Genomic DNA, 25,929 nt, shown 5'->3' on the forward strand with positions numbered 1-25,929 from the left:
AGTAAAAAAGTCACAATTCTCACTCCACTACGGTGTGGCGAGTAGAGATGCACCAAATTCATTGTGCGACACTTTGATAAATTTGGGGCAAATAAAGGTAACGCAGCCCCAAGAAGGGATGATGTTAATAAAAATTCTTCTCGTGATGAAACCCCTTCATGACGTATTTATGTAGATTATACAGTCATTACTTACCTGACTTAGTACAAGCTCCCAACAAGTTCACTATGTTCAGATGAGCGCCGAGATGAGTCATTATCTTGAGTTCAGACATAAGAGCTTGCTTCTCACTTGATCTAGCAGTCGCTGTTGAGAAAAATACAAATGAATAGAGTTAAACTTACTCCAGAAGAATTAGGCTAATGGCCGCACTTCTCAAACTGAGCCTCGAAGGCAAAAGTGAGGCTCAGGGAATCTGCGGTTGTGTGAATTCATTCTAATATGAATAGTAAAATAGATAGATAGACAGATAGATGATAGATAAATATCAGATAAATTGATGCAAGATAGAATCAATAAATATATAATTTGAACCTACGCTTCAGCATTTTAACAGCTACTTTCATCACAGGCTGCGAACGGCTAAGTCCATATGCAGTGCCTTCTACTACTTTGCCAAAGGCACCAGATCCGAGGATTCGACCTGCATAAGATTAAATCATGTACGTTAATTAACACTAGAAAATCACATGTAACGCTACTTATGCTAAAGAAAGCAATGTATTTCAATAAAATTTCATTATTAAAAAACTCTCTTACCGAGAACAAGTCCATCTCTTTGAAATTCCCATCGGGAATCGTAGGGAAGTTGCATTGGGTCTACGTATATATATTCATGACCATCAGGGCTAATTGACTCTATGACTCTCCATCTAATTTCATACCTTGGTTTCTGAAAAATGAAACATATTATGTTTAATAGTCAATTATATCAACTACGTGCAGGATAGATAGATAGATAGATAGATAGATATTGTAGCCAAACATGTGTCTCTTACCTGTTTCCATATGATGACAAGGACTATGAGTGAGATGATGACTATCACCAGCAGTACCAGCACTGCGGCAGCTACAGTCAGTTCTGAGCGCAGGGCTTCAAAGAAAAGAAATAATAGATTAACCTGCAATTCAGTTCAACAGACAAAATAAAAGTGCAAAATAAAACTAACATCATAAGCAAAATTAAAGGAGGTTAATCCCAAATATAAGTTTCTATCTTAAATAAATAGATTTAACACCTGATGAACCTGGTGTACTTACTTGGAAAATCCATGTCAGAAATTCTTTAAAATTGTTTCCAGCAAAACAGTTAGAGAGCTCATGAGTAGAAGTGTGTTCAGTGTGACTGAGCCTACATAGCCTGACTGATAGCTGCAGCTTGTGCTGAGCAGTGCGAGATCTCAGCAGCTGGAGGAACACTGAGCAGATGCCAATCAGCCTACGTGTGGAGATTCAATACACTTGGGAGAACCAAAGCTTTTCTTTCTTGCTCGACCCGAAGATTACAAACCTAATTTTTCATAGTAAGTACACCAGCCTCTTTGGGTCTAAGGTTTAATTAATATTAGATGTAATCTATTTTGTAAAATTTGGTGGTGTCGGATTCACTTTAATGTATCACCCCCAATATAGCATTATAGTAGCATTGTAACGGTGAATAACTCATGTCATGCCCTCTTTTTTTATATTTTAATATAACATGTCAGCAGGTAAGGATACGTTACTCATATATGATTTATACCACAGTGAGAATAAGACAGAAATTTGTATAAAATACTAGTCCACTATAGTACTTCTGAACAGAGTAATTGGTAAGTGACTTACAGGGTGCAACCAACTTCAGCTCCCTTGCAACAGCAGCGAGATCATTCTTTGCTATGCATCGGATTGCCACGGTTTCTTCCACTTTCTTGAAGTTCACTTGGCTTTTTACTAAGTTGTCATTGTCCTGATGAGTCTCCATTGTGATCTCCGAACCGTTGGTTACCAGAATGGACCAGAAGGAATCATTATTGCACCTGTAATATATAATATATTAATTGGTACAAATGTACAGTTCCCCATAATCATAATATAAATATCATTGGCTTAACCTATAACAGTCAGAATAGTTACTTTTTGATGTCTTTGCAGACCAACCATTCCACATCAGGAACAGGCATTCCTTTAGCCAGACATTCTACAGCTTGGTGACCCGTTGATCCGTGGTGATCATCCGCCAATTGCAATATCAATGCTGGAACTAGAACATTTGGAAATAAGACAGTTTAAAAGTTTCAGTTTTATTACTTTTTTTTACTCTAAGATTTTCTACTAAAAAAAAAAAATCACCTTTAATCTGCAATTCAAATGAGTGAGTTTTAATTTCGGCATCATTTTGAGCCACAAGTGTGTAAAGTCCGCTGTCTTCTTCCTTGGCCCGTATGAGTTGCAACATGGTTATGTATCTGTGTAAAATAAGAACTAGGTTGAATTGTAATCATTTACTTATAGTTTTATATTGTCTGTTTTGAACCTAATGACACTTTCATACAGGAAAGGACACGTGGCAATATACAACTAGAAGACTTTGACCTATCCATCATCATAAGGTGTTTCAATGGCACTCATCATAATTTTTTAGGTTCTTTATTTAAATTCATCATATACAGTTACGAAGGAGGACTGTCGCTTCAGCTTGGCAAACGACGTTTCGCATACAGGAATGCTTTGTCAAGGCCTCATGTGGGAGCTGGGAGTTCCGGTCCTCTTTTGCCCCTGAACACACTGAATTGAAATAAACAATCTAAAAGTTTATGGTGAATGCAGCTAAAATATCTTTTGATGATGGAGGTATGGATTACCGGATGAGCTGAGCGGGCGGATAATTCCTGGGATATCACACTAATATATGCTGATTAGGAAACATGGAATGGAGGTGCTGGTCATATTCTAATTGATGAAGTAGACTCTACCCCATTTTTGGGATCCTCTGGGAAATGGGGACCTGGATCAGGAGCGGACACAGACAGAAGAGGGCCCCTGTTTGAGAACAGCATGTGGCCCCTTAGCTGTCCAATGGATCATCATAATTCTGCCGACTTTGAAGGTGAAATGGGCCCTCTTACCTCTTGGTCCCCGATTTGGCCTCACTGATTGCACCAATTGTATGTCCTCCCCTGAACTGGATGACTTCCTTGTTTGCTAGTTGCCACAAAAACTGTACTTATCTAATCTCTCGTGTTATCAAGTTCTATATAATGTCATGGTTGCCGCTCTACAGATGCTGCAAAGCAACAACTCCCAGAAGGTTGTGAGGTGTAGTTTTGCAACATTTGTAGAGTCATAAGTGAGGGAAAAATTGATATGATGTATGCCAATCAGGAACCTATTAGAATAAATCCTTCAGATGTGTTGCACCGCCTGTATAAAGCAGAGTATTAGGTCAGTAAATAAAAATCTCCAAACTTACTGGGCTTCCTCTGTGGGCACTGTGCTGGTGGTGATCTCTGTCAGACTCTTATTAAGTGTTACATTGTCTTTTAACCAGTATATTTTGGGGACTGGATAAGCATGGACGTCCACCGAGAAACTTTTCACTTCATGAAGGTTGACGAATTCCAATAATCCAAAATTAGGACTCAAGTCTATAAAACCTTTATCTAGAATTGCAGAAAAAAAAATCAATGTTATACCATTTACAATTACCAATATCCCCCAAAAAAACAACAATAGTTGTCGATTCCGTTTTAGAATAAAAAATATTTCTTTTAGCATCCAAATCATCATAGTAAAGCACAAAAAACAATAATGAAGGATAAAAGTGTAATTCAGCCAAACTGATCCAACTGCACGGTGCACACTGCAAACTTTTCACTAATCTTTAATCCGTAGATATTACCAGATTCATTCAACATTCACTTGAGAATGATGACATGTATATGATTATTGGATTCATTAAAAGGTTTGTCAGATCCATCCGATCTTTTTCGCTGGTTTAAAAAATTGTTAAAGCATTTATCACAGATAAGCAATGTTTTCTTTTGCTCAACTATATAATCACCTCTTACTTACCGTGAACCGTGATATTGACTTTTTTCACTTCTATAATGTCCTCATCTATAGCACTGGTGACCACACACTCATATTCCCCAGAATCCATGACTGTTGCATTTTGTATGGTAAGAGTATATTCCAGCCTCAACTCAGGAATCTTGGTTTCTTCGACTTTCTTTACACCAACTCCTCGCTACAATCACAGGAAATATGAATTTTATTATACCTTTTAACTTTGTTTTTTACATAGATAGCCAAATGCCCTGCTGAAAAAAAACAATAAAACTTTGACTATCTGCAGTCACCACTAGGAGGAGCTCACTGTACGTAGAAATACCGAGCTAGTACTCAGCTCAACAGAACAGAAGTCATAAAAAAATCTCTATGTAAGGAGCACCCCCTAGTGGTGTCTGCGGGAAAATAGGAATCAGAGAGCAATATCATTTATCAGGAACCTCTCATGTCAAATAATGCTACTAGCCTGCAGATATGGGGTTAATCTGCAGGTTAATAGTGTTATGACATTATGCAGTGCTGGCACAGAGACTCAGTGCCAGGAGGACATTATCTCTATTCCACACAGCAGCATTCGGCTGCCAGTCTTAGAGGCGGCGCTGGCACCGTTTCAGTCACCTTTCTGTGTATAGAGAGCGACCACTGTAACTGCGCTCCCATCACTAACTGACAGCCGGCTCTAATGCTGAGCTGCTGTCAGTCAGTGCCGGGGGGCACGGTTACAGCCGCCGCTCTCTATACACAGAGCGGTGATTGAAAGAGCAAGCAAGGCTGCTGGGGGGGATAGCAGTCATTTCCTCCAGGCAGAGGGGCTCTTAGTGCCGGCACCACATTAACCCCATATCTGCAGGTTAATAGCATTATTTTACATGACAGGTTCCCTTTAAGCTCCATTATGAAGACTCCCCTAACCTTACATCATGACTTACCTGCTGTCCTGGATAGTTCCACTGGAATTCAACAACCTCATTTTCTAGGACAACACAGGAAATAATGATGGCGTCTCCTGATCTGAACACTGTCTTTGTTGCCTGCATCTCCACACTTAGGTTTTCATTTACTGTAAGAAAACAAGAATAACATTATACATCAGCAATAAAAAGAGTCAAACTTATGAACATTTCTTCCATTATCTGCAGATTAATAGCCAAAAAGTGAAGAAAAAGTGGGTAGCAGTGGTTAGCAATGCAGCACTGCAGCGCTGGAGTCCTGGGTTCAAATCCCACCAAGGACAACATCTGCAAGGAGTTTGTATGTTCTCTCCGTGTTTTGCGTGGGTTTCCTCCGGGTTTTCCACTTTCCTCCCACATTCCAAAGGCATACTGATAAGGAATTTAGAATGTGAGCCCCATTGGGGACAGTGATGATAATGTGCCCTGCAGAATATGTTAGCGCTATATAAAAATAAAGATTATTATTATTGAAAGGGTCCAAAACATAGGAGAAACCTTATCGATTCTCCTCTGGCTTATATTTTATTATGGAGAACATGAACATCATGGCCAGCTGTACGTTAGTACAGGAAAAAAATTGAACACTTTACCCACACAAAATTATTTGTTTTTACATTGTCTACATTATAACAGTGTCTAAAGTTACTTATTTACATTTTGATTACTTACTTCCTACCCTTCATGTCAGAAAAGAGATGAGAAAATCTCCTAAAATTTCACTCGATTCATCTGTCAGATTTGATTCAGTCTAAATTGAAACTACCGCAATTGCCATTAAAAGACGTCTATCATGCTCTGAAGGTCACACAACACCCCCAAAGTGTAATAAAAGAAGGGAAGGGCTTAATAACTAACATGGCTCCTTACACCACTTCAGCTTCCCAGTCTTCCTCTTTGGTCTATGGCTCTCTCGACATGGAGGACGGATGACTTGTGTCATCCCTAACTTGACCATGTGAGGTCAATCATTGGCCTTAGCATTGGAAGAACCGAACACTGAAGCGAAGGACCAAGGAGCTGCAGCAGTGAAAGCAGTGTAAGGAGTCAGGTGAGGCATAGGACAGGAGAGTGTAAGGCCTGTCCCACACGTCCTGATAATTCCGGTACCGGAAAAATCGGTACCGGAATTATCCGTGTGCCCGTGCGTTTCTGCGGCACATCAGTGTGGCACACGTGCGGCACACGTGTGCCGCCCGTGTGCCGACTGGGTACCACACGCACCGTGCAGGAGACAGCGCTAGAGATAAGCGCTGTCCCCCCCACGTGGTGCTGAAGCCGCCATTCATATCTTCTATGAGCGGTCGCGTAGGGCCGCCGATTACAGTCATGAATATGCGGCTCCACCTCCCATAGGGGTGGAGCCGCATATTCATTTCTGTAATGGGCGGCCCCACGTGACCGCATACAGTAGAAGCTGCGGCCAGGACAGGACACTGCGAGGGAGCCGGGTAAGTATTTTAATAACAGCGGGCGGCCGCACAGGGGGTGGGAGGGGGGTGGGGACATGGATCTTTATGTTAAACACGAGAAACAAAAATAAAAGGATTATTCATATCTTCTCTACAGCAAATGCTGCTGCAGAGAAGATATGAATGGCGGCTTCAGCACCATGTGGGGGGATAGCGCTTACTGTAGCGCTGTCTCCTGCACGGCACACGGACTGCACACAGACAACGTCCGTGTGTGGTACGTGTTTTACACGGACCCATTGACTTTAATGGGTCCGTGTAATACGTGCGCTCCCACGAACACTGACATGTCTCCGTGTTTGGCACACGGAGACACGGTCCGCAAAAAATCAATGACATCTGCACAGATGCATGGATTTCAATGTGTCTACGTGTGTCAGTGGCTCCGGTACATGAGGAAACTGTCAACTCACGTACCGGAGCCACTGACGTGTGAACCCGGCCTAAAATGGTTTTTATTTAACCCCTTCCTGGACCTCAAAAGTATCCAGCAAAATGGTAACCATGATAATCAAATTCCAAAAAGGTGGGGTCCTCGAGGACCTGATATTTTGGGGAGATTCCGAGCTAATGCAATTTGTTATGTATCAATTTGCTCATCTCCATGACAGATCATATGATTATAGTCCATATAACTACAAAAGTTCCTTTATAGATGGTGAAGGGATGTGGACGACATATCTACACTTTATGTAGTGGATGGATTTTATGTAAGTGAAAGTAGTTTTGTAGATGCTGTATATACCTTTCCAGGTCTGCACTATGAAGTCTTCGGTGTTGATGAACGTGCCATTGATTGTTGTCTCACAAACATAGGCACCCGATGGGAAAAACCCCAGAAAGCCTTGTTTGCTATCATAGACTGCATTTACAATCTTGTTTTCATCTTTGTTCCTTAAAATCACTTGGACATTGGGATCGGTGATCCTGCAGGCAATAGTCGCAATTTCACCTTCTGGTACTAAAATAAAGTGCTCCAACATGCCAGATCGGACAAACGGCACTGCAGGATCTGTAAAAACACAAGCACATTAGGACATGGCATACTATCTGTCTGTACCAGGACTGCCCCTTGTACAAATGTAATTCTGTTTTCCTCATTTTGGAGAATAAACCAACCTGGAACATAAACATATAAGTCCGTGCCCTGGTTCTCTTCAGTTTGGACGTCAGTATAATAACAGGTGTAGTTTCCAGTATGATGGGCAGAAGCGTTCTTCACTTCTAACACAGACACAAATAAGCCACTGTTGTTTTCTTCACTGTGAATTTCCACATCTTCCGAGACGGGATATTCCCAACTTAATTCACTATCTCCAGAGCACTTTATGGAGAAGGAATCACCCAACCGTATGACTGATACGTTAGTTGCTGTTGTGATTACAGGTAAGGAAAGTTGACCACGGATAAGCCACGGACCTAGAATACAAAGCGACAAACGGTAAGTTTAACCCTCAACATTCAAATTATGGTTAATCTATGACAAAAAGCAAACGCAAAGCTGTAATGTGGCACACCAGGAGTCCGGGTACCACAGTGGTATTGCCTTCCTCTTGGGGAGGGTGATGCTATGCCTGGAAACGAGGAGGATCCCTTTAACAGGTAACTTGTACAGTCAAAAACTCCAGGCCAGAAGGGGGAGCTCTAGACCCGGTTTCAGGGGAATTTCCCTATATATGTTCTGGCTTGAAGGAGGAGTTAGTTTAGTCTGTAGAGTATGTGAAGTAGGAAGGAGCAGAGGAGAAGTGAGGAGCTAGAGGAGAGCTACGACTGAGCTCCCTCCACGCTGAAGCGCAGGAACTGGATACCGGGAATCTGTATGGACTGTATGCCCCACTGCAGAAACCAGAGGGCAGGAGATTGAAAGTTACTTGCCCACAACTACACCGGAAGGCACAGCAGCATACAGAGCCCAGAGTCACCGTAAATAGAGAAACCTGTGGAAAGGCTCGAGTTGCCTGTCATGCGGGTACTGTCCTAGGACAGAGAGAGAGGACCTTGAGAGAAGACTCAGGCAGCAAGGGACTATAACACAGCACAGTTTGGAAGGCTCCCAATCCCACCAGGCTAAGGGGATTCCTAATCGTTTCCAGGCTGCCTGGACCTCACCATCACCTGTTACCAGAACCCTGGGCTGTGGCTGTTTACCCCCAGTAAAAGGTAAAGAGTGCAACTTTGTGTCCTCTGATTCTTTCTGGCACCACACCATCTTCCATCTTTGCCTACTACAACGGGAGCCCTGGGGATCCAGCTTCACCTGTGGGAAGCCATACCATCCCTAGTGGACCCCTTTAAGCAGCATCGGTCATCCCTGACCGAATACCACAGGTGGCATCACGAACATTCTTTATTCTAAATAAACCTTATTTAAAGACCTTCCCTTTAAACTTGGACATCCAGGGCCATGGACCGGGTGACCGCCACAGTGACTACCCCTTTAATGACCACCGGACCCGGCCCAAGTACCCCACAGCCCTAGTGGGCATTCGAGTAATATATGACCAATGAATCATAATCACAGCTTAATTTCCTTATGTATAGATGTAGTGTAGATTAATTATTCTAATTGTATTTGTGCATTGTTATAATAATGCAGTAAATTTTCAAACTAAGAGACATACAGATATATACAGCACTTACCGACAATTAGGACACATCCCAAAATAAGGGACGTCCTTGTGGCGGATGCCATTATTTTTGGAAACTGCAATTAATGAAAAGAGAAAAATTATTAGTACATGTGATTGCATCGACCTGTAATATATTAAAAGAGGTTGTCCAAACTTAGGACTGCAGACTTGTGAATAATCACATCGTATGGTGTGAGGATTCTCCAGTGCCAGCGTTGGCAGCCGCAGGTATGAGATTTACATACATGCGGTCACATGCCGACTAGACATGTGCGCAGCCTCGCTCAATGTAAGGTAATTGAGCGAGATCGGACACAGTCTAGTTGGAATGTGGCCGGGAGTATGCAAATCACATGATTCTGATCACATGACCGCCCACTCCCGATGTCAGCACCGGAGCATCCTCACGGGCATGCGATGTGAGGATTCACAAGTCTGCAGTCACACACAATGACTGAATATGTAGCCTAAGGCTGGACAACCCCTTTAAAAGGTAATATTCACTGATGACAGTCCTTATGGCTCAGCATTTGCTGGCACCATGTGAAAGTCTGGGTTCCATGTTGAGTATCGTACTGTCTACTATTGTGTATTTATTACTACAGACGTAACAGGATACCATTCATCAGTCACCAGTAACTATAGCCCTACCTCTTCTATCAAGCTTCTTGTTTCTTAAAGGGAACCTGTCATAAAAGCCTGGCTGGACAAATTCAACCAGGTATATTGTTCTCTGAAACTGTTTCAGAGAAAATATAGATAGAAGATTCGGGACCTTTAGTCAGAGACGTCACTAGTCAGGTGCCTTGCCAGACCGACTTCTCCCAGCGCCGCTCCAGTTGATTGAGAAATTTCTCATTGGTCAATCACCTGGAGCGGCACATGGAAAAGCTGTGCGGGGCTGTTCGGAACTAGTCTCATCTGTTACTATGGCCCCTCCAAATTCTAACTATATCTTCTCTGAAATGCTGGGGCATGTTTCAGAGAACAATATACCTGGTTTCACATGACAGATTCCATTTAAGGCCTAGATCACACACTGTTTTTTAGCATTTGCTTTTGTAAAAATCATCATACATTTCATAGCATTTTTTGTGGATTTTTTTTATTTGTTAAATTCACTCAAAAAAGGAAACGGATTTTTAAAAAATGCTGTTCATTTTTAGGTTTCACCACAGACTTTAAAATAATATTTTAGTATTATTAAAACAATAAACACCTTAAGGCTATGTGCACACTTTAAGTATTTGGTGCAGAAATTTCTGCATCTCTTGGCAGGAAAAACGCAGCGGCAAAACTGCACACTTTTTTTACATGCGTTTTTTATGCAGATTTTTCCCTACTCCTTAGGGCTGTCCCACACGTCCAGATAATTCCGGTACCGGAATAAATCGGTACCGGAGTTATCCGTGTCCGTGTGCCTGGGAACTCACATAGGCCATACGTGCGGCACACGTGTGCCGCCCGTATGGCGAGTGGGTACCACACGGAGCGTGTGGTACCCACGCGTCTGGTCCCCTGCATCTGGTGCTGAAGCTGCGATTCATATGTTCCCTGCAGCAGCGTTTGCTGCAGAGAAAATATGAATAATAGTGTTTAAAATAAAGATCTATGTGTGCGCCGCCCCCCCACCCCCTGTGCGCCCCCCCGCTGTTCAGAAAATACTTACCCGCCTCCCTCGCTGCTTCCTGGTCTGGCCGCGGCTTCTAGTGTATGCGGTCACGTGGGGCCGATCATTTACAGTCATGAATATGTGGCTCCACCTCCCATAGGGGCGGAGCCGACTATTCATGATTGTAAATGATCGGCCCCACGTGATCGCATACAGTGGAAGCCGCGGCCAGACCAGGAAGGAGCAACAGCCAACGTGGGAGCGGGTGAGTATTTTCAGAACAGCGGGGGGGGCGCACAGGGGGTGGGGGGGTGGCGGACAGATAGATCTTTATTTTAAACACTATTATTCATATTTTCTCTGCAGCAAACGCTGCTACAGGGAACATATGAATCGCGGCTTCAGCACCAGTGGGGGGGACAGCGCTTACTGTAGCGCTGTCTCCGGCACGCCACACGGACCCCAGACGGAGAATGTCCGTGTGAGGTCCGTGTTTTACACGGACCTATTGACTCTATTGGGTCCGTGTAATCCGTGCGCTCCCACGAACACTGACATGTCTCCGTGTTTGGCACACGGAGACACGGTCCGCAAAAAATCAATGACATCTGCACAGATGCATTGATTTTTATGGGTCTACGTGTGTCAGTGTCTCCGGTACGTGAGGAAACTGTCACCTCACATACCGGAGCCACTGACGTGTGAAACCGGCCTTAGTATGAGTGAAATCTGCAGCAAAAACACTGAAAGAATTGGCATCCTGCAGATTTAAATCTGCACCAAATCTGCAAGTCACAAATAAGCAACGTGTGTATGAGACTTCAGGATTCTCATTCACTTTGCTGCCATCAGAAAACCCTTCAGATTGTGACAAATATGCATGAAAAAAAACGTGTTAAAAATGCAACATGTGCACACAGCCTAACAGTCAAATCCATCAGTGAGCTAGTCTGGCTGTATGGACTGTAACTTTTATACCTTGCTTCTCCTGAATAAGCAGAACTTTGATGTGGTCATAACTAAGCTCAGAAATTATTCTTCAGAAGATGGCTAGTTTTTATGAACTCTGCTATTAGATGAGCTCACTGACTAATTCACATTTAACTACTTTTGCAGTTTGCTATGTACAGTGATGCTTAGAGGCTGCAGAAATTAAATGGTCCACAAATTTAATCAAAAGCTAATGCAAAATTGAGTTTTAGCCAAAAATTTTAAATATATATATATATTTTTAAGGGAAAATGAAGTAGCAGGATTGGCAATATGGTTAGCACTGCAGTTTTGGGTCCTGATCCCAACAAGGACAACATCTGCAAGGAGTTTTGTATATTCTCCCCGTGTTTGCGTGGGTTTTCACCTATTTCCTCGCACACTCTGAAGACATACTGATAGGGAAACTGGATTGTGGGCCCCACTGGTGATACTTTCTGTATCGTGCTGTTGAATTAATGATGCAATATAGGCAATGCATAAATAACATTAATACTTTATAACAATTTACCATTAATGCTTATGGAAACACTTGACGTTTACATGCTTGGGTCATCACCCTCCATGTAAAGACAGAAAAATGTTTTATTTTAACTTTCCATGGACATGACGAGTGCGACCAAAGGGATGCAGCTAACCAGATTGTATATACTGTATATAGTATAACGAGAAGCATTACTAATATGTGGTCCTGTAGATGCAGGAGGCCATGCTCTGCTGTCATTTACATAAGGGGGGTCTCAGTCCTGGGGAATCATTGTAGTGCCCTCCTCAGAGGAGAATAAACCTCACCCCTTTACATTTTCAATTTCATATATGTATTTTTTTGTTAATGCGATGCGTTTAGATAGCAGCTCAACAGTCTCTGTCCATATACCATTTTTCTAAGCCCCTTTTGCATGTCTTGGGAGTATGGGGAGAAATCTGGTTGTGACCTGGGGAGGACGTACAATACAAAGTTCATGGAGCCGTAACCAATAAGATCTTGTGCCACATTGCCCCCCTTTATAACAACAAGTAAAATCGGTCTAAATCAGCCAAAAATAAAAAGACCAAAATCTAAAGTAAGAAATTGTGGTTAACCTACATGGAGTAGTTGCGCCCATGGGGTGAGATAACCTCCCCGACTTCAAAGAAGCCCCATGATACTCTGTCTCTCTCTTATCACATTTTGGCTGCTCTTTATCAACAAAGCAAAATCCTTTATCTAAAAAAAGCCTGGGCACAACTGATCAGATAAAAAATAATTACTACACTGTAATAATAATAACATGCAAATCAAGATCTAAAGCAATAATTGTGATACATTAACAAAGTATCATCCATGTTCCTCCGCCTGCTGCATATACCTCACCCAACGCAGCAGACCACTACACATGGGGACAATTACAATAGTGACAGCCATTCTTTATACACATTTCTGTTGGCTACTAATCAGATCAACTTGGAAAGTTAAAGGGGTTGTCCACTACTAAAGGTACCGTCACACTCAGCAACTTTGCAACGAGAATGACAGCAATCCGTGACGCTGCAGCGTCCTGGATAGCGATCTCGTTGTGTTTGACACGCAGCAGCGATCTGGATCCCGCTGTGCCATCGCTGGTCGGAGCTAGAAGTCCAGAACTTTATTTCGTCGCCAGGTCGGCGTGTATCGTCATGTTTGACATCAAAAGCAACGACGCCAGCAATGTTTGACATGGAGCTAACAACCAGCGAGAACGAGAAGTGAGTCGCCGTTACGTCACTGGATCGCTCCTGCATCGTTCTGGAGTTGCTGTGTTTGACGTCTCTACAGCGACCTAAACAGCGACGCTCCAGCGATCTAGTTTAGGTCGGCTCGTTGTCTATATCGCCGCAGCGTCGTTGAGTGTGACGGTACCTTAAGACAACTTCTTGAACTAAATGGCCCTGATAAAATAAATTAAAAAAACTATACTCACCTCCCGTGCCCGCGTCATTCCAGTGGTGTTGGCACTCACGGTCCTGGAGCTCACGGTGACATGTCATAACACCACACCAGAGCTCCAAGGACCGCGAGTGCCAACACCGCTGGAACTGTGCCAGCACGGGAGGGGAGTACAGGTTTTTTATTTTATCAGTGCCAAGCATTTAGTTCAAGAAGGTGATGTCCTAGTAATGGACAACCCCTTTAAGCCACATTTGCATGTTGAGTATTTGGTCAGTATTTTACCTCACTATTTGTAAGCCAAAACCAGGAGTGGGTGATAAATACAGAAGTGGTGATTAGTGATGAGCGAATACACTCGTTACTCAAGATTTCTCGCGCACGCTCGGGGGTCCTCCGAGTATTTTTTAGTGCTCCGAGATTTAGTATTCCTCACCTCAGCTGAATGATTTACATCTCTTAGCCAGCTTGATTACATGTGGGGATTCCCTGGCAACGAGGCAACCCCCACATGTACTTATGCTGGCTAACAGATGTAAATCATTCAGCTGAGGTGATGAAAATTAAATCTCCGAGCACTAAAAAATACTCAGGGAACCCCCGAGCGTGCGCGAGAAATCTCGAGTAACGAGTATATTCGCTCATCACTAGTGGTGACGTGTTTCGATTATACTTTTCCTCTGATTGTTCCACTCCTGGTTTTAACTTACAAATACTGAGGTAAAATACTGACCAAATACTGAACATATGAATTAGGCCCTAAGTGACAGTATTTCTTTGCCTCCACTTTACTAAAAAATTTAATTGATCGTTGACTACAAAACAAATGTACATTGTGCTGTATACTGTTTTTTAGGCCACGTTCACAGATTCAGTATTTTGTCAGTATTTGTAAGCCAAAACCAGGAGTGGGTGACAAATACAGAAGTGGTGACGTGTTTCTATTATACTTTTCCTCTGATTGTTCCTCTCCTGGTGTTGGCTTACAAATTCTGAGGTAAAATACTGACCAAATACTGAACGTGTGAATGTGGCCTAACACATACATTCAGCATCACATTTCTAAATTTCAACTATGTATATTACTTGTATATAGTTTTCTTCTTGAACCACAATACAACTCATGGAGGCCTCAATGGAGGAAAAGCAGCTGTCGTCATATGATGAACTTTGCAATATAGCCAACTACTCTCAAAATGTCATCTGCATGTACACTATACTGATGTAATACATGCAGTCCACGGTGATGTACTAGACATTTATTTTTTTGTTAAAATTCCTAAAATGAACCACCGTGACAAGATTACTTTGTACGATGTATATTCTAAAGCTTTTATACCCTGGGCACGGACCTTGGAGGAAAAAAATGTCATGGAAAACTTTGTAAAGTCAACTGCAGCTGTCCTCACACTAACCACTAGAGGTCACTGTTAACACACATGATAATACAGATGTTCCAAAGCTGGATGCCAGTCAGTGTCTCACCAGGGCGCAGCGCCAACCGAGTCTACTGCTCCCTTATTCTAAAACTACTGGATTGTGCCACTTTCAAATATAACGCCATGTGCTGAGTGAATGAATCCATTAAAAATAGCATGATGTAATTATGATGTAAATATAACGGGTTGAAATATTATTACAGATTCATTTATTGTATTCCTATACGATAGGCGAATATAGGACATGTTAAATTTAGAAGGAATTTTTGTGGCTGCTGCACTGCTTGCATCAAGTTACAGGTGCTATAGCCAAACTACTGTATGTGATTATTTTCTGTACAAATAAGCAAGCATAATAAACAATAAATAAATAAATAAGCATCCTTTCAATGCAAGCCAATATATTATATAACGAGTCATTTATCATTATGTTTGTTCTGAGCGTAAAATATAGACTGGTTTTATACTTCATTATTTAAACTTCAGGGCCCGATGCAAAATATGGAGACTGTTCACACTGCAATTGTTTCCATTAATAATAATAATAATAATTTTTATTTATATTGCACCAACATATTCCGCAGCACTTTACAATTAGCGGGGACATGTACAGACAATAAATTCAATACAAGTTAAGACAATAGACAATACAAGTTAAGACATTAAAGGCCCCGTCTCACACAGCGACGCTGCAGCGATACAGACAACGATGCTGATCGCTGCAGCGTCGCTGTGTGGTCGCTGGGGAGCTGTCACACAGACAGCTCTCCAGCGACCAACGATCAGGGAAACGACTTCGGCATCGTTGATACTGTCTTCAACGATGCCGAAGTCCCCCTGCAGCACCCGGGTAAACATCGGGTAACTAAGCGCAGGGCCGCGCTTAGTAACCCGATGTTTACCCTGGTTACCAGCGTAAATGTAAAAAAAACCAAACAGTACATACTCACCATCTGATGTCCGTCAGGTCCCTTGCCGTCTGCTTCCTGCTCTGACTGAGCCGCCGTACAGTGAGAGCAGAGCGCAGCGGTGACGTCACTGCTGTGCTCTCACTTCTCACTGTACGGCCGGCAGTCAGTGAGAGCAGGAAGCAGACGGCAAGGGACCTGACGGACATCAGAAGGCGAGTATGTACTGTTTGTTTTTTTTTACATTTACGCTGGTAACCAGGGTAAACATCGGGTTACTAAGCGCGGCCCTGCGCTTAGTAACCCGATGTTTACCCTGGTTACCAGTGAAGACATCGCTGGATCGGTGTCACACACACCGATTCAGCGATGTCAGCGGGGCCTCAACGACCAAAAAAAGGTCCAGGCCATTCTGACACGACCAGCGATCTCACAGCAGGGGCCTGATCGCTGGTACGTGTCACACATAGCGAGATCGCTATGGAGGTCGCTGTTGCGTCACAAAACTAGTGACTCAGCAGCGATCTCGCTAGCGATCTCGCTATGTGAGACGGGGCCTTTAGACTGTGACTGATGGACGCTGCCAGGCTCTGTTCACACCAGTGGTGGAGGCGCCGTTCAGCATTTTTTGCACTATGTGGAATACAGATCTGTTGCAAGCAAAATAGGAAAGTCCCCCAGATAATTGTCTGATTTTCGACATGTGTTTGTTTCTTTAGCAGAAAAAGAAAATCATAGGATGCGGATTGGAAAAAAGAAAACAAAAAATGTTTGTTTTTTTTTTAAATCTAAATAGAATCTCTGCACTGGGGTTTTTAGCATTGTAGCATAGCAACTAATATATATATATATATATATATATATATATATTAAAAAAAAAAAAAAAAAAAACATGAATGTGAAATCCATTTTTAGAAAAAAATAAAACATAAATCCAAGACTACAATGGTTTTCTATAATGGAATCAATTACATTTTAGTTAGCAGTTTGGACTTTTCTGTTATCCCAGGGCAGACATTGGGGGATTATATTCGTGTTTTATTGATGTTTTACCACCTAAAAATGGAAACAGAGGCACACTTCTATTGGCTGCTTTTGGACTTTCAGAAAAAAAAAAATGCAATCAGTGAAAAGAAGACAAAAGCAAGTGTGAACAGACAGTGAACATAATGCTGTTTTGTCGGTAATATCCTACCAATTGTTTAGTTCAGAGCTGTGTGCCCAGAATAATCTATTTTATGCCATATTTGTGCTCTATGTTTTTATATATTTCCGGACGTTTGCCGTTTACTCAAACTGTAAATAGCATCCCTAAAAAAATATGTAATTATGCAAATAGTGGTGGTAAAAATGAAATACGGGTAATGCATGAGTATACCAGACGGATATATGCCCAAACACCAATGATAGTGGTAGTGTAGGGAGAGGTTAGATATAACCTGGGAGATATGGACAGATACATGGTGGTAATGATTAGGGGTCACCACTCACCACATCTATTTTAGGTTGGGTTTAGATGGGCATATTGGAATCATCCAGAAAAAAAAATAATGATTTTTCATCCATATATCTATATGCCATCAGTATGTCATCCTTGTGTCCATTTTTACAGATGTCATCCATTAAAAGTTTAAATACTGTTTTCTATGTTATTAATTGCAATGGATCTGTAAAAAACGGATACCATACGGATGGTGTCTATATATATCTAGCATTCTTTTTTTAACACACATTGAGTTTAATGGACAAGTCTGATTGGTAAACTGGAGCAAATTTGTGCAAAAAAAAATAAAATGGTACAAGTGTCATCAGTGTTTGGATGGCAGTTTCCTCAATGTTTGGTCCAGGTCAGTTTTCACCATCAGTGATTTTGATATATGAAAAAATAAAAGAATTGCAAATCTTTTCCCACACATTACAATGTAAATTACAGGCAGCGCGCAGACTCTGCACTGATGGCGTCCGTGTGCTCTCCGTGACTTTCACACACTTGTAATGGCACTTCTCATTATTATTATTTATTATTATAGCGCCATTTATTCCATGGCGCTTTACATGTGAGGAGGGGTATACATCTGTGATGCTGGTAAAAAACGGATCTCCATGATTTCTGCAGGGACATCTGTCTGCAAAATTCACTGACTTATAGCGCCCTAGGGTATAATGGCTCAAGTATAGCCCCGTAAAAATCAGACGAGTGCAATACGTCGTTTTGATGGATAGCACTCGTCCCCCATGTTATTCAATGAGGCCGTACATGTCACAACATGCACGATCTACCTCTGATTCTCGGATCGCACTCGACCATTCAAGTCTATGGGTTCGTGGGGCATCCGAGTGGGGTCCGATTTTCATGAACTTACTGAATGGAGAAGGTGGAGACACTTTTTTTTTCTCCACACCTGAGAAAATTGGATCACACTAGTCTGATCAGAGTATGATTAGCATAATTGGCCCAATTTTCTTGGCTGAGAAAACCGGTCATGTGACCCTAACCGAAAAGGTATGTGATGAATCCCTGAAAATCACAGATGGTGCACACACACAAAGCACAGATGTCTGATCTACCTTGACTACATGATTGGCTGGCGTTGGTCCCTGCGCTCTCCGTACGCTATGACTTTTGTATACGGAGAGAACGCACAGACGCTCCTGATAAAGCTACATATAGCAGCACTAGAAATCTGCAAATATGCAGAATACTGAAAAGTATTGATGCAATCTGATACGTTTGCCATCAGTTTGATTAATTGGATGAAAAGCAAAACATCCACTTGAAGCCAATTTTACACGTGTAACGGTTGTATCCTTAATTTATGAACACCATGGAAAAAAAAAAAAAAAGGATTTGACCCCAAAATCAGAACTTAACCGGTCACCTGGGACTTGCTGCTACAAAATAAATGGATTGAGCAGAGGCAGAAAAGAACTGGACATTGTCCTGCTGCTTGAAGTTTCTCCCAGCTGAGAAAACATGAGGAATCAGGATTCATTCTCCAGGTGTCTGTTTACTGGCAGGCTGGTAAGAGCTGAAGTCAAAGTACCCCTAATAAATCAGGTCAGCGCCATGTAACAATTTCAGGCTCCCACTTTAATTAATAATAATTATTATTTCTATAGCGCCAACATATTCCCCCAAAACTATTTAGAGGTGACATGTACAGATAATAAAGACATTAGTGAGGCTGTATTCACACATCAGTATTTGCCAAAACCAGGAGCGTCTCCAAAACGCTGAGCAGGTGTCAATATTTCAATTATTATTTTTCTCTTTAAGTTATAATTCTGGTTTTGGCATACAAACATGGATGCAAAATACTGAGGGGTGAATAAGCCCTAACATATAGTTCAACAGATACCAAAATGTGTGAGGGTCCTGAGCCCAAGCTTCCAACCCAAGAATTATTAGATTTTTGCAAATTACTTACTTGGGAATGCTACAAAATACCCTACAAGAACCATTACTATAGAATGAATAAAAGGGCACGAAAAAAAAAACCCTGTAGCAGTAAGTAGAAATAAGTGTTTGGAATAAATGAATAAATTGAAAACATATGAAAAAAATGTATAAGTAAATAAAAACAATTACATATAAAATAAGAATATTTATAAAATGTCACATAAACCATATATAGCTTCAGATAATATAAATAAATCCTAGTAATAGGTGACTATAATACATATGTAAAAACAACGGAAAATAGAATTAAAAAATAAATAAGTGCAAAGAAGGTAAACTTCACCTTCATGACCACTAGGTGGCGGCATAACCCTGCAGTAGGATGCTATCAGCAGGGTGTTAAAGTTAGCGCAGAGTTCTCTCCAGGGAACTTTTGTGCTCTGGCTCCAGTGTTATCCAGCACATCCGCCAGGCACCACCCTGACTTATAGCTGTGCCTCACTTTATCATTGTGTTAGCTGCCCACACAACTGTTGGGTAATTTGTTTTTCTTATTCCCCCCCCCCCTCTATCAAGAACTACTGTATATCTCAACTGGAGCCAAAATGTTCATCACTATCCATTTCATTCAATTGTTCTTATAGTTATTACCAACAAGGGTATAATGAGAAAAAAAACCTTTATTAAACAAAATAAACTAAGTTGAGAATTGTACCCACTGTTCTGTAGACTAGGTAATTTCCTGGCATAAAATGTTCCAAACACCTTGGAGTATAAACAAGAACTATTCCCAACCTCCCTTTCTGGAGTATCCAAAATGTAAGTAGAGCCAGTACAGGCGAATGCAGCCCCCTCCCCCTCCGTAGTGTGGCACATCTGGAAGGAGGGGGAGTAAATTGGACCCTCATAATGTTTTCCATACCCCAGATCTGGCGTCTCCTTCTAGATCAGTCTGCTGCAATGTCCAGAGCCAACTTTAATGCCATCAATTTGTTTACGCACAGAAGTTTCCATCAGCGACACCCCAAAAAGTTTCCCAAAAACATCTAATATTGTAGTGATTTTACGGATTGCACCAGGTCAGGATTATTATTATCAGTGGCCATATAAATCCTATTTCACCCTGTTACAATCAGATGTAAGTATTGTATTATCCCTGCCAGAAAATAATACTGAATACACTGATTTCCCTGCCTTTCATCCATCATCTTCCATTATCCTCATGGCTCTAAATGACTCCATATTAAATGTTATAAACTCAGTTTATCCAAAATCTGAGTACTCCATTCTTCCCCTCCCCGCCAAAAAGGTATATAATGAAACCAGTTGTCCCAGTGGTTCTGGTCCCATCTTACTTCTTTCTATAAATTTGCTACGTGTAGTCCAATACCAACCAATTATTGTGACTTAATAGGACCACCCCAGTAAATTAGGGTCTTATCCATCTCATCTGATTCCATCCCCATCCCCAGTGTCTGGGCACAATACACACATCCAGATGGAGCAGAGCTTAAGTTGTTTAACATAGTATGTGATGGGTGAAAAGTCACTTATGGTAATGTCACTTATGGTAATGCAGTAGTGTTATTTGCACTATCATGTAAAACTAGAGCAAATGCAGGGGGATGTGATAAACTCAGCTCTGCTACAACTCTGTACAGGCAACACAATATGAAGAGCAGAGTAGGGCAATGTATAGATCTGGAGTAAGAGGTGTGAATGGAAGCAGTGTCCTGCTGCTCACAGTCCCATAAGAGGTCTCAGCTGAAGACAGATGTTCTGTTTCTTGTTGGAACCTTTATATAGAACTCAAGGAGGCTCCTAAAATGTTCTTATCTTATCTATCCCTCTTCTCTGGGAGTAATGGAAAAGACAGGATAGCTCTAGATTAGGCTGAGAATAGATGGAGGTAATAGGAGTCACCAAAGTGATGACAACATGACATCTATGGACTTTTCTTCCAGGGAAAGTTTTGGGAATAACTTGGGAGTCTTCAGCCTAGAAGATACATCATTGACCATTACCAACCCCCAAACAAATCTCCATAATAAGCTTTAAAGACTAGTTATTAACAGTGCATTATGATCTTTGTTTTCTCTTAAAGGACAATATTCTGGATACACCAACTTTCCAAGTTCTTAGCTCTGGTGGACTTTACATGAAGTATCACAGTGTAAGGCTGCCGTCACACTAGCAGTATTTGGTCAGTATTTTACATCAGTGTTTGTAAGCCAAAACCAGGAGTGGAACAATTAGAGAAAAAGTATAATAGAAACACGTCACCACTTCTGTATTTATCACCCACTCCTGGTTTTGGCTTACAAATACTGATGTAAAATACTGACCAAATACTGCTAGTGTGACGGCAGCCTTACTTGGATGCTAACCCACAGAAGGAACATCCAACAATGTTCTGCATAGCGCACACCAGCCAACTAGCCTGGCCCATTTCTATAGGGTTCCTGCCAAACCGAGCACAATTGTAAAAGCCTGATCCATTGGTAAACCTTCCCCACAGATCAGCCACCTCATTACTGCATGCATATAAACAGCCATCCTCCACCATTGCATGGGATTAATGATCTCCAGGATAAAAGGAGATAGCAACCAAAGATTCCCAATGTGGAAAAAAAAGGAGGTTGTAGTTAATTGCTTTGGTGGGATCTGAAAATACCATACATGCACCAGTTACTTCCTTTCTAGTCCTCTAATTGTTGTAAAGGAATAATCATGGTAAGAAGATGCAAACAAATGGTGGTGGGAGACCTGAAAGACGCTGCACAAAGTACAAGGGCGCAAAGAAGAAAAGTCACAAAGTCATTGGGAGGAAATCAGGATGGAAACTTTACAAAAGGAATATCTTTCCATGGTGAAACAGAATGGAACAGTCTTACCTTAGGTCTTTGATGGGAGTTTCTCAGTGCACACCACAGAATCCCAGAATGCTGCTATATCCCCTAATAGTTGGTGCTTTCCCTGATGTATGGTTTACAAGAGATATTAAGAAAAAGTTGGAAACGATCCTCAAAACATTGAAAAAATTAAATTTGCAATCCAGTTCTGAATTCCAGAAATCCACGTTCCAAAAACTATGCAGGGAGCCTTCCCTTCACAATGTGGTTGCCATTAGCCGCAAATCGCTTATGCCCCAAAGTAGAATGTGCATGCAAGCCTTAAAGAAGAACCATCCACAGGACCCCCAGGCAGATGTGGTCCTTCCTGAGACCTTCACCAGCATGAAATCATCTTCTTAGCTCCAGCAAAGCAATTGCTCATTGTACATCCAGAGGATCCTAGTAAGAAAGTTGATATTCTTGCACAGAAGACTTTCTGTAGACATCTCAGCAGCATCAGCCATCAGCCATTCCAAGTAGCAGATCCAAAGTTTCTGGTCCTTTGTGTCTTAAACTTTCCACTTGGTAAAGGGACAATGAGGTTAACCCATTGTTCGACCTAATGTCAGAACCTCAGAAGGTTAACAACTTAGCTATAAAGCTGTAGGTCAATTATAAGGTTCCATGCTAACAACCCCTGGAGTTAATTGTATCATGTCTAGGAAATGTATGACTGCAAAAGAGAAACTGTATGATTAGAATGTGTGCATATTGATAAAAAGCTACCTTACCTTTTCAGTATATGATGTATGTCAATATGAAATCTACTGTGCGTAAAATAAGTATAATCCCGAGAATCCTGTGGATCACCTTCCTCTAGATTGCACTGTAATAGACTGGAGTTTAGAGTCTTGCAATTGATCCAATGCTATAGCCCATCCTTCAAAAAAAAAAAAAAATCATCCTGAGAGATGTCAGAAAAGCAAGACCTCCTCTTTATACAAAAAGTTACTCCCCCTGTAGACTAGCTGACTTTCCTACACAAACACATCCCTTTACAAAAGCCTTGCTATAAACAAGCTGCTCTTAGTACTATGTGGATGTCTTAGTACTATGTGGATGGAGGGGCTTTACCATAAACAATGGCGGTGCGGCCCCCACAAAGGGTTAAAACTCAATCTTGTTACTTTTTGTAGTATGTGATGATAAGGTATAGTAAAAAAAAATTATGGAAAAGAAAAAAAAAAAGTCTATAAAAACTGATAACTATTAGGCGATTTTCACACATTCAGTATTTGGTCAGTATTTTCCATCAGTATCTGTAAGCCAAAACCAGGAGAGGAGCAATCCGAGGAAAAGTATAATAGAAACATATGCACCACTTCTGTATTTATCACCCACTCCTGGTTTTGGCTTACAAATACTGATGTAAAATACTGACTAAATACTGAACGTGTGAACGTGGCCTTGCATTTATGATCTAAGTGAGTCTATTAGGCCACGTTCACATGTTCAGTATTTGGTCAGTATTTTACATCAGTATTTGTAAGCCAAAACCAGGAGTGGGTGATAAATACAGAAGTGGTGCATATGTTTCTATTATGCTTTTCCTCGGACTGTTCCACTCCATGTTTTGATACTGATTTAAAATACTGACCAAATACTGAACGTGTGAACGTGGCCTTACAACTCCTATCAGTGGCATAACTTACAGCTCCAATGCTGCCCCAAATTATTGCAAGTCTCTAACAGTCTTTTTTTTTAATCAGAATGGGCTTTTGGGGCCCTCAAGGCTCCAGGGCCAAGGTGCGATTGCAGCCCCTTCACTAATTATAGTTAGGACCCTGATTCCAATCACTATGAAGAATTGCATTTACTGCAGCTGAAGCACAAACCCATCAGTCTGAAATCTGAATGCAAATCCAACGTTCCTGTTTTGATAGGCAGGGGGCGCTATTGCTCCAAAATTAGGAAAGTACAAGCAGAATAAGAATAATTGTAAACATGTGTTTGAAAAAAATCAGTAAAGTTTGGACGCAGCATTTTAATACATGATGTTGGATGTAACCTGTAAGTCATAAACAAGGTTTCAGACCCATAGTGGTGCTCTGTGCATAATATTACCTATGGGATGATGTTGTGGAGTTGCATTTCTTGCATACATAATATTTTATTGTTTTAATTTTTTTTGCATTATGCAAACTTCTGGAATTCCGGGAGAATGATATTATTATAAACATACATAATACAATGAATTGAGTGAACAATTGATGTGCTGAATATATATATTTAGTTTTTCCTAGATGGCCAGCATATCGCCTCCAGCTTTTTTTTGCTTACTCCCCACTAATATATCTTCAGCTTGGGTGACTGCAGAAACACGCTATTGCTTCCATATGCTTTTTCAGGAAATCATTGGAGGCTAATGTATGAGTAGATTTCACTTTGGAATGCTAACAGGATACCGTATTCTTTCTAAACAATGTGCATGAATGTGGCACTGCGGCTTGTGTGAACGGGGCATTACTATATACTGGAGAAAGGTTGTAATTTAACTGTTTAGTAATTATCAGTGACTACGGAAAACCCACAGATAATACTTAATGATGCAGAAATAGTTGTGGCAAATAACAAGATCCGCACTGCCACTGGTTTATCTATACTTAGTGTCCTCTCATCCTGATTTATTCATGTAAACAATGTTGTGGTCCACATGCTAATATCAGTATCACCAACGTGTGAACTGGTACAAGAAGAAAAAATAATGTCAAAGTGGCCTCTCTCCCAGCTCAGATAAGGAAAAATCACACATGGATGATGAGAATTTAGCTGATTCCTTTTTTCCTAACACATTTTGGGATGTGTACCCCTTCTTCAGACTAACTATGTTGTGCCAATTCCAAGCCTGGTGTTCTTGCAAGTGAGAACCGAGTGCAGTCTGTTGCACAGAGGTTATCGTTAGTGATGAGCCGAGCATGCTCGGTTAAGGTGTCATAATCGAGTATTTTTGGCGTGCTAAAAAAAAAATGCCTAAGTCGCCTCGGCGGCAGTGCCGGGTATTGAGGCGAGAGACTCGCATTGCAGTTGCAAGTGGGACACCGGCCTAATTTTAACTACGTCTTGCAGAATTGAACAACCCATGTTGATCATGTTTTCAAAACAACCTTATACAGAGATGTGAGGGAAATCATCCCTTATGATATTTTGATTCCTTGTGAGATATTATTATTATTTATTATTATAGCGCCATTTATTCCATGGCGCTTTACATGTGAGGAGGGGTATACATAATAAAAACAAGTACAATAATCTTGAACAATACAAGTCACAACTGGTACAGGAGGAGAGAGGACCCTGCCCGCGAAGGCTCACAATCTACAAGGGATGGGTGAGGATACAGTAGGCGAGGATAGACCTGGTCGTGCAGCGTTTTGGTCGATCGGTGGTTACTGCAGGTTGTAGGCTTGTCAGAAGAGGTGGGTCTTCAGGTTCTTTTTGAAGGTTTCGATGGTAGGTGAGAGTCTGATGTGTTGTGGTAGAGGGTTCCAGAGTAGGGGTGATACGCGAGAGAAATCTTGTATGCGATTGTGGGAAGAGGAGATAAGAGGGGAGTAGAGAAGGAGATCTTGTGAGGATCGGAGGTTGCGTGTAGGTAAGTCCCGGGAGACGAGGTCACAGATGTATGGAGGAGACAGGTTGTGGATGGCTTTGTATGTCATGGTTAGGCTTTTGTACTGG

At 41.5% G+C, this 25,929-nt stretch overlaps 1 protein-coding gene across 5 annotated transcripts in view; it reads right to left on the reverse strand.

Moving 5' to 3' along the window:
* The window catches only part of PDGFRA (platelet derived growth factor receptor alpha), a 35,182-nt gene extending 12,064 nt beyond the window's left edge, over window positions 1–23,118 (reverse strand). The window contains exons 1-14 of one of the 5 annotated variants that reach the window (XM_077279757.1): window positions 22,983–23,118; window positions 9,113–9,176; window positions 7,592–7,891; window positions 7,218–7,484; window positions 4,980–5,110; window positions 4,054–4,228; window positions 3,452–3,641; window positions 2,332–2,447; window positions 2,116–2,242; window positions 1,825–2,018; window positions 999–1,093; window positions 760–892; window positions 539–643; window positions 196–306 (exon numbers count right to left, since the gene is read on the reverse strand). In XM_077279757.1, the coding sequence (XP_077135872.1) occupies window positions 196–306; window positions 539–643; window positions 760–892; window positions 999–1,093; window positions 1,825–2,018; window positions 2,116–2,242; window positions 2,332–2,447; window positions 3,452–3,641; window positions 4,054–4,228; window positions 4,980–5,110; window positions 7,218–7,484; window positions 7,592–7,891; window positions 9,113–9,164 (1,996 nt within the window). In that variant the 5' untranslated portion in view covers window positions 9,165–9,176; window positions 22,983–23,118. Of the gene's footprint in view, window positions 1–195; window positions 307–538; window positions 644–759; window positions 893–998; window positions 1,094–1,824; window positions 2,019–2,115; window positions 2,243–2,331; window positions 2,448–3,451; window positions 3,642–4,053; window positions 4,229–4,979; window positions 5,111–7,217; window positions 7,485–7,591; window positions 7,892–9,112; window positions 9,177–18,237; window positions 18,328–18,836; window positions 18,951–19,700; window positions 19,814–22,251; window positions 22,325–22,982 lie in introns of those variants that run through there. The other 4 variants (XM_077279758.1, XM_077279756.1, XM_077279753.1 and 1 more) reach the window with 4 other exon arrangements.
* Window positions 23,119–25,929: the final 2,811 nt, after the last annotated feature.

Source organism: Ranitomeya variabilis, chromosome 1 (assembly GCF_051348905.1).
Source record: "Ranitomeya variabilis isolate aRanVar5 chromosome 1, aRanVar5.hap1, whole genome shotgun sequence".
NCBI classification, from domain to species: domain Eukaryota; kingdom Metazoa; phylum Chordata; class Amphibia; order Anura; family Dendrobatidae; genus Ranitomeya; species Ranitomeya variabilis.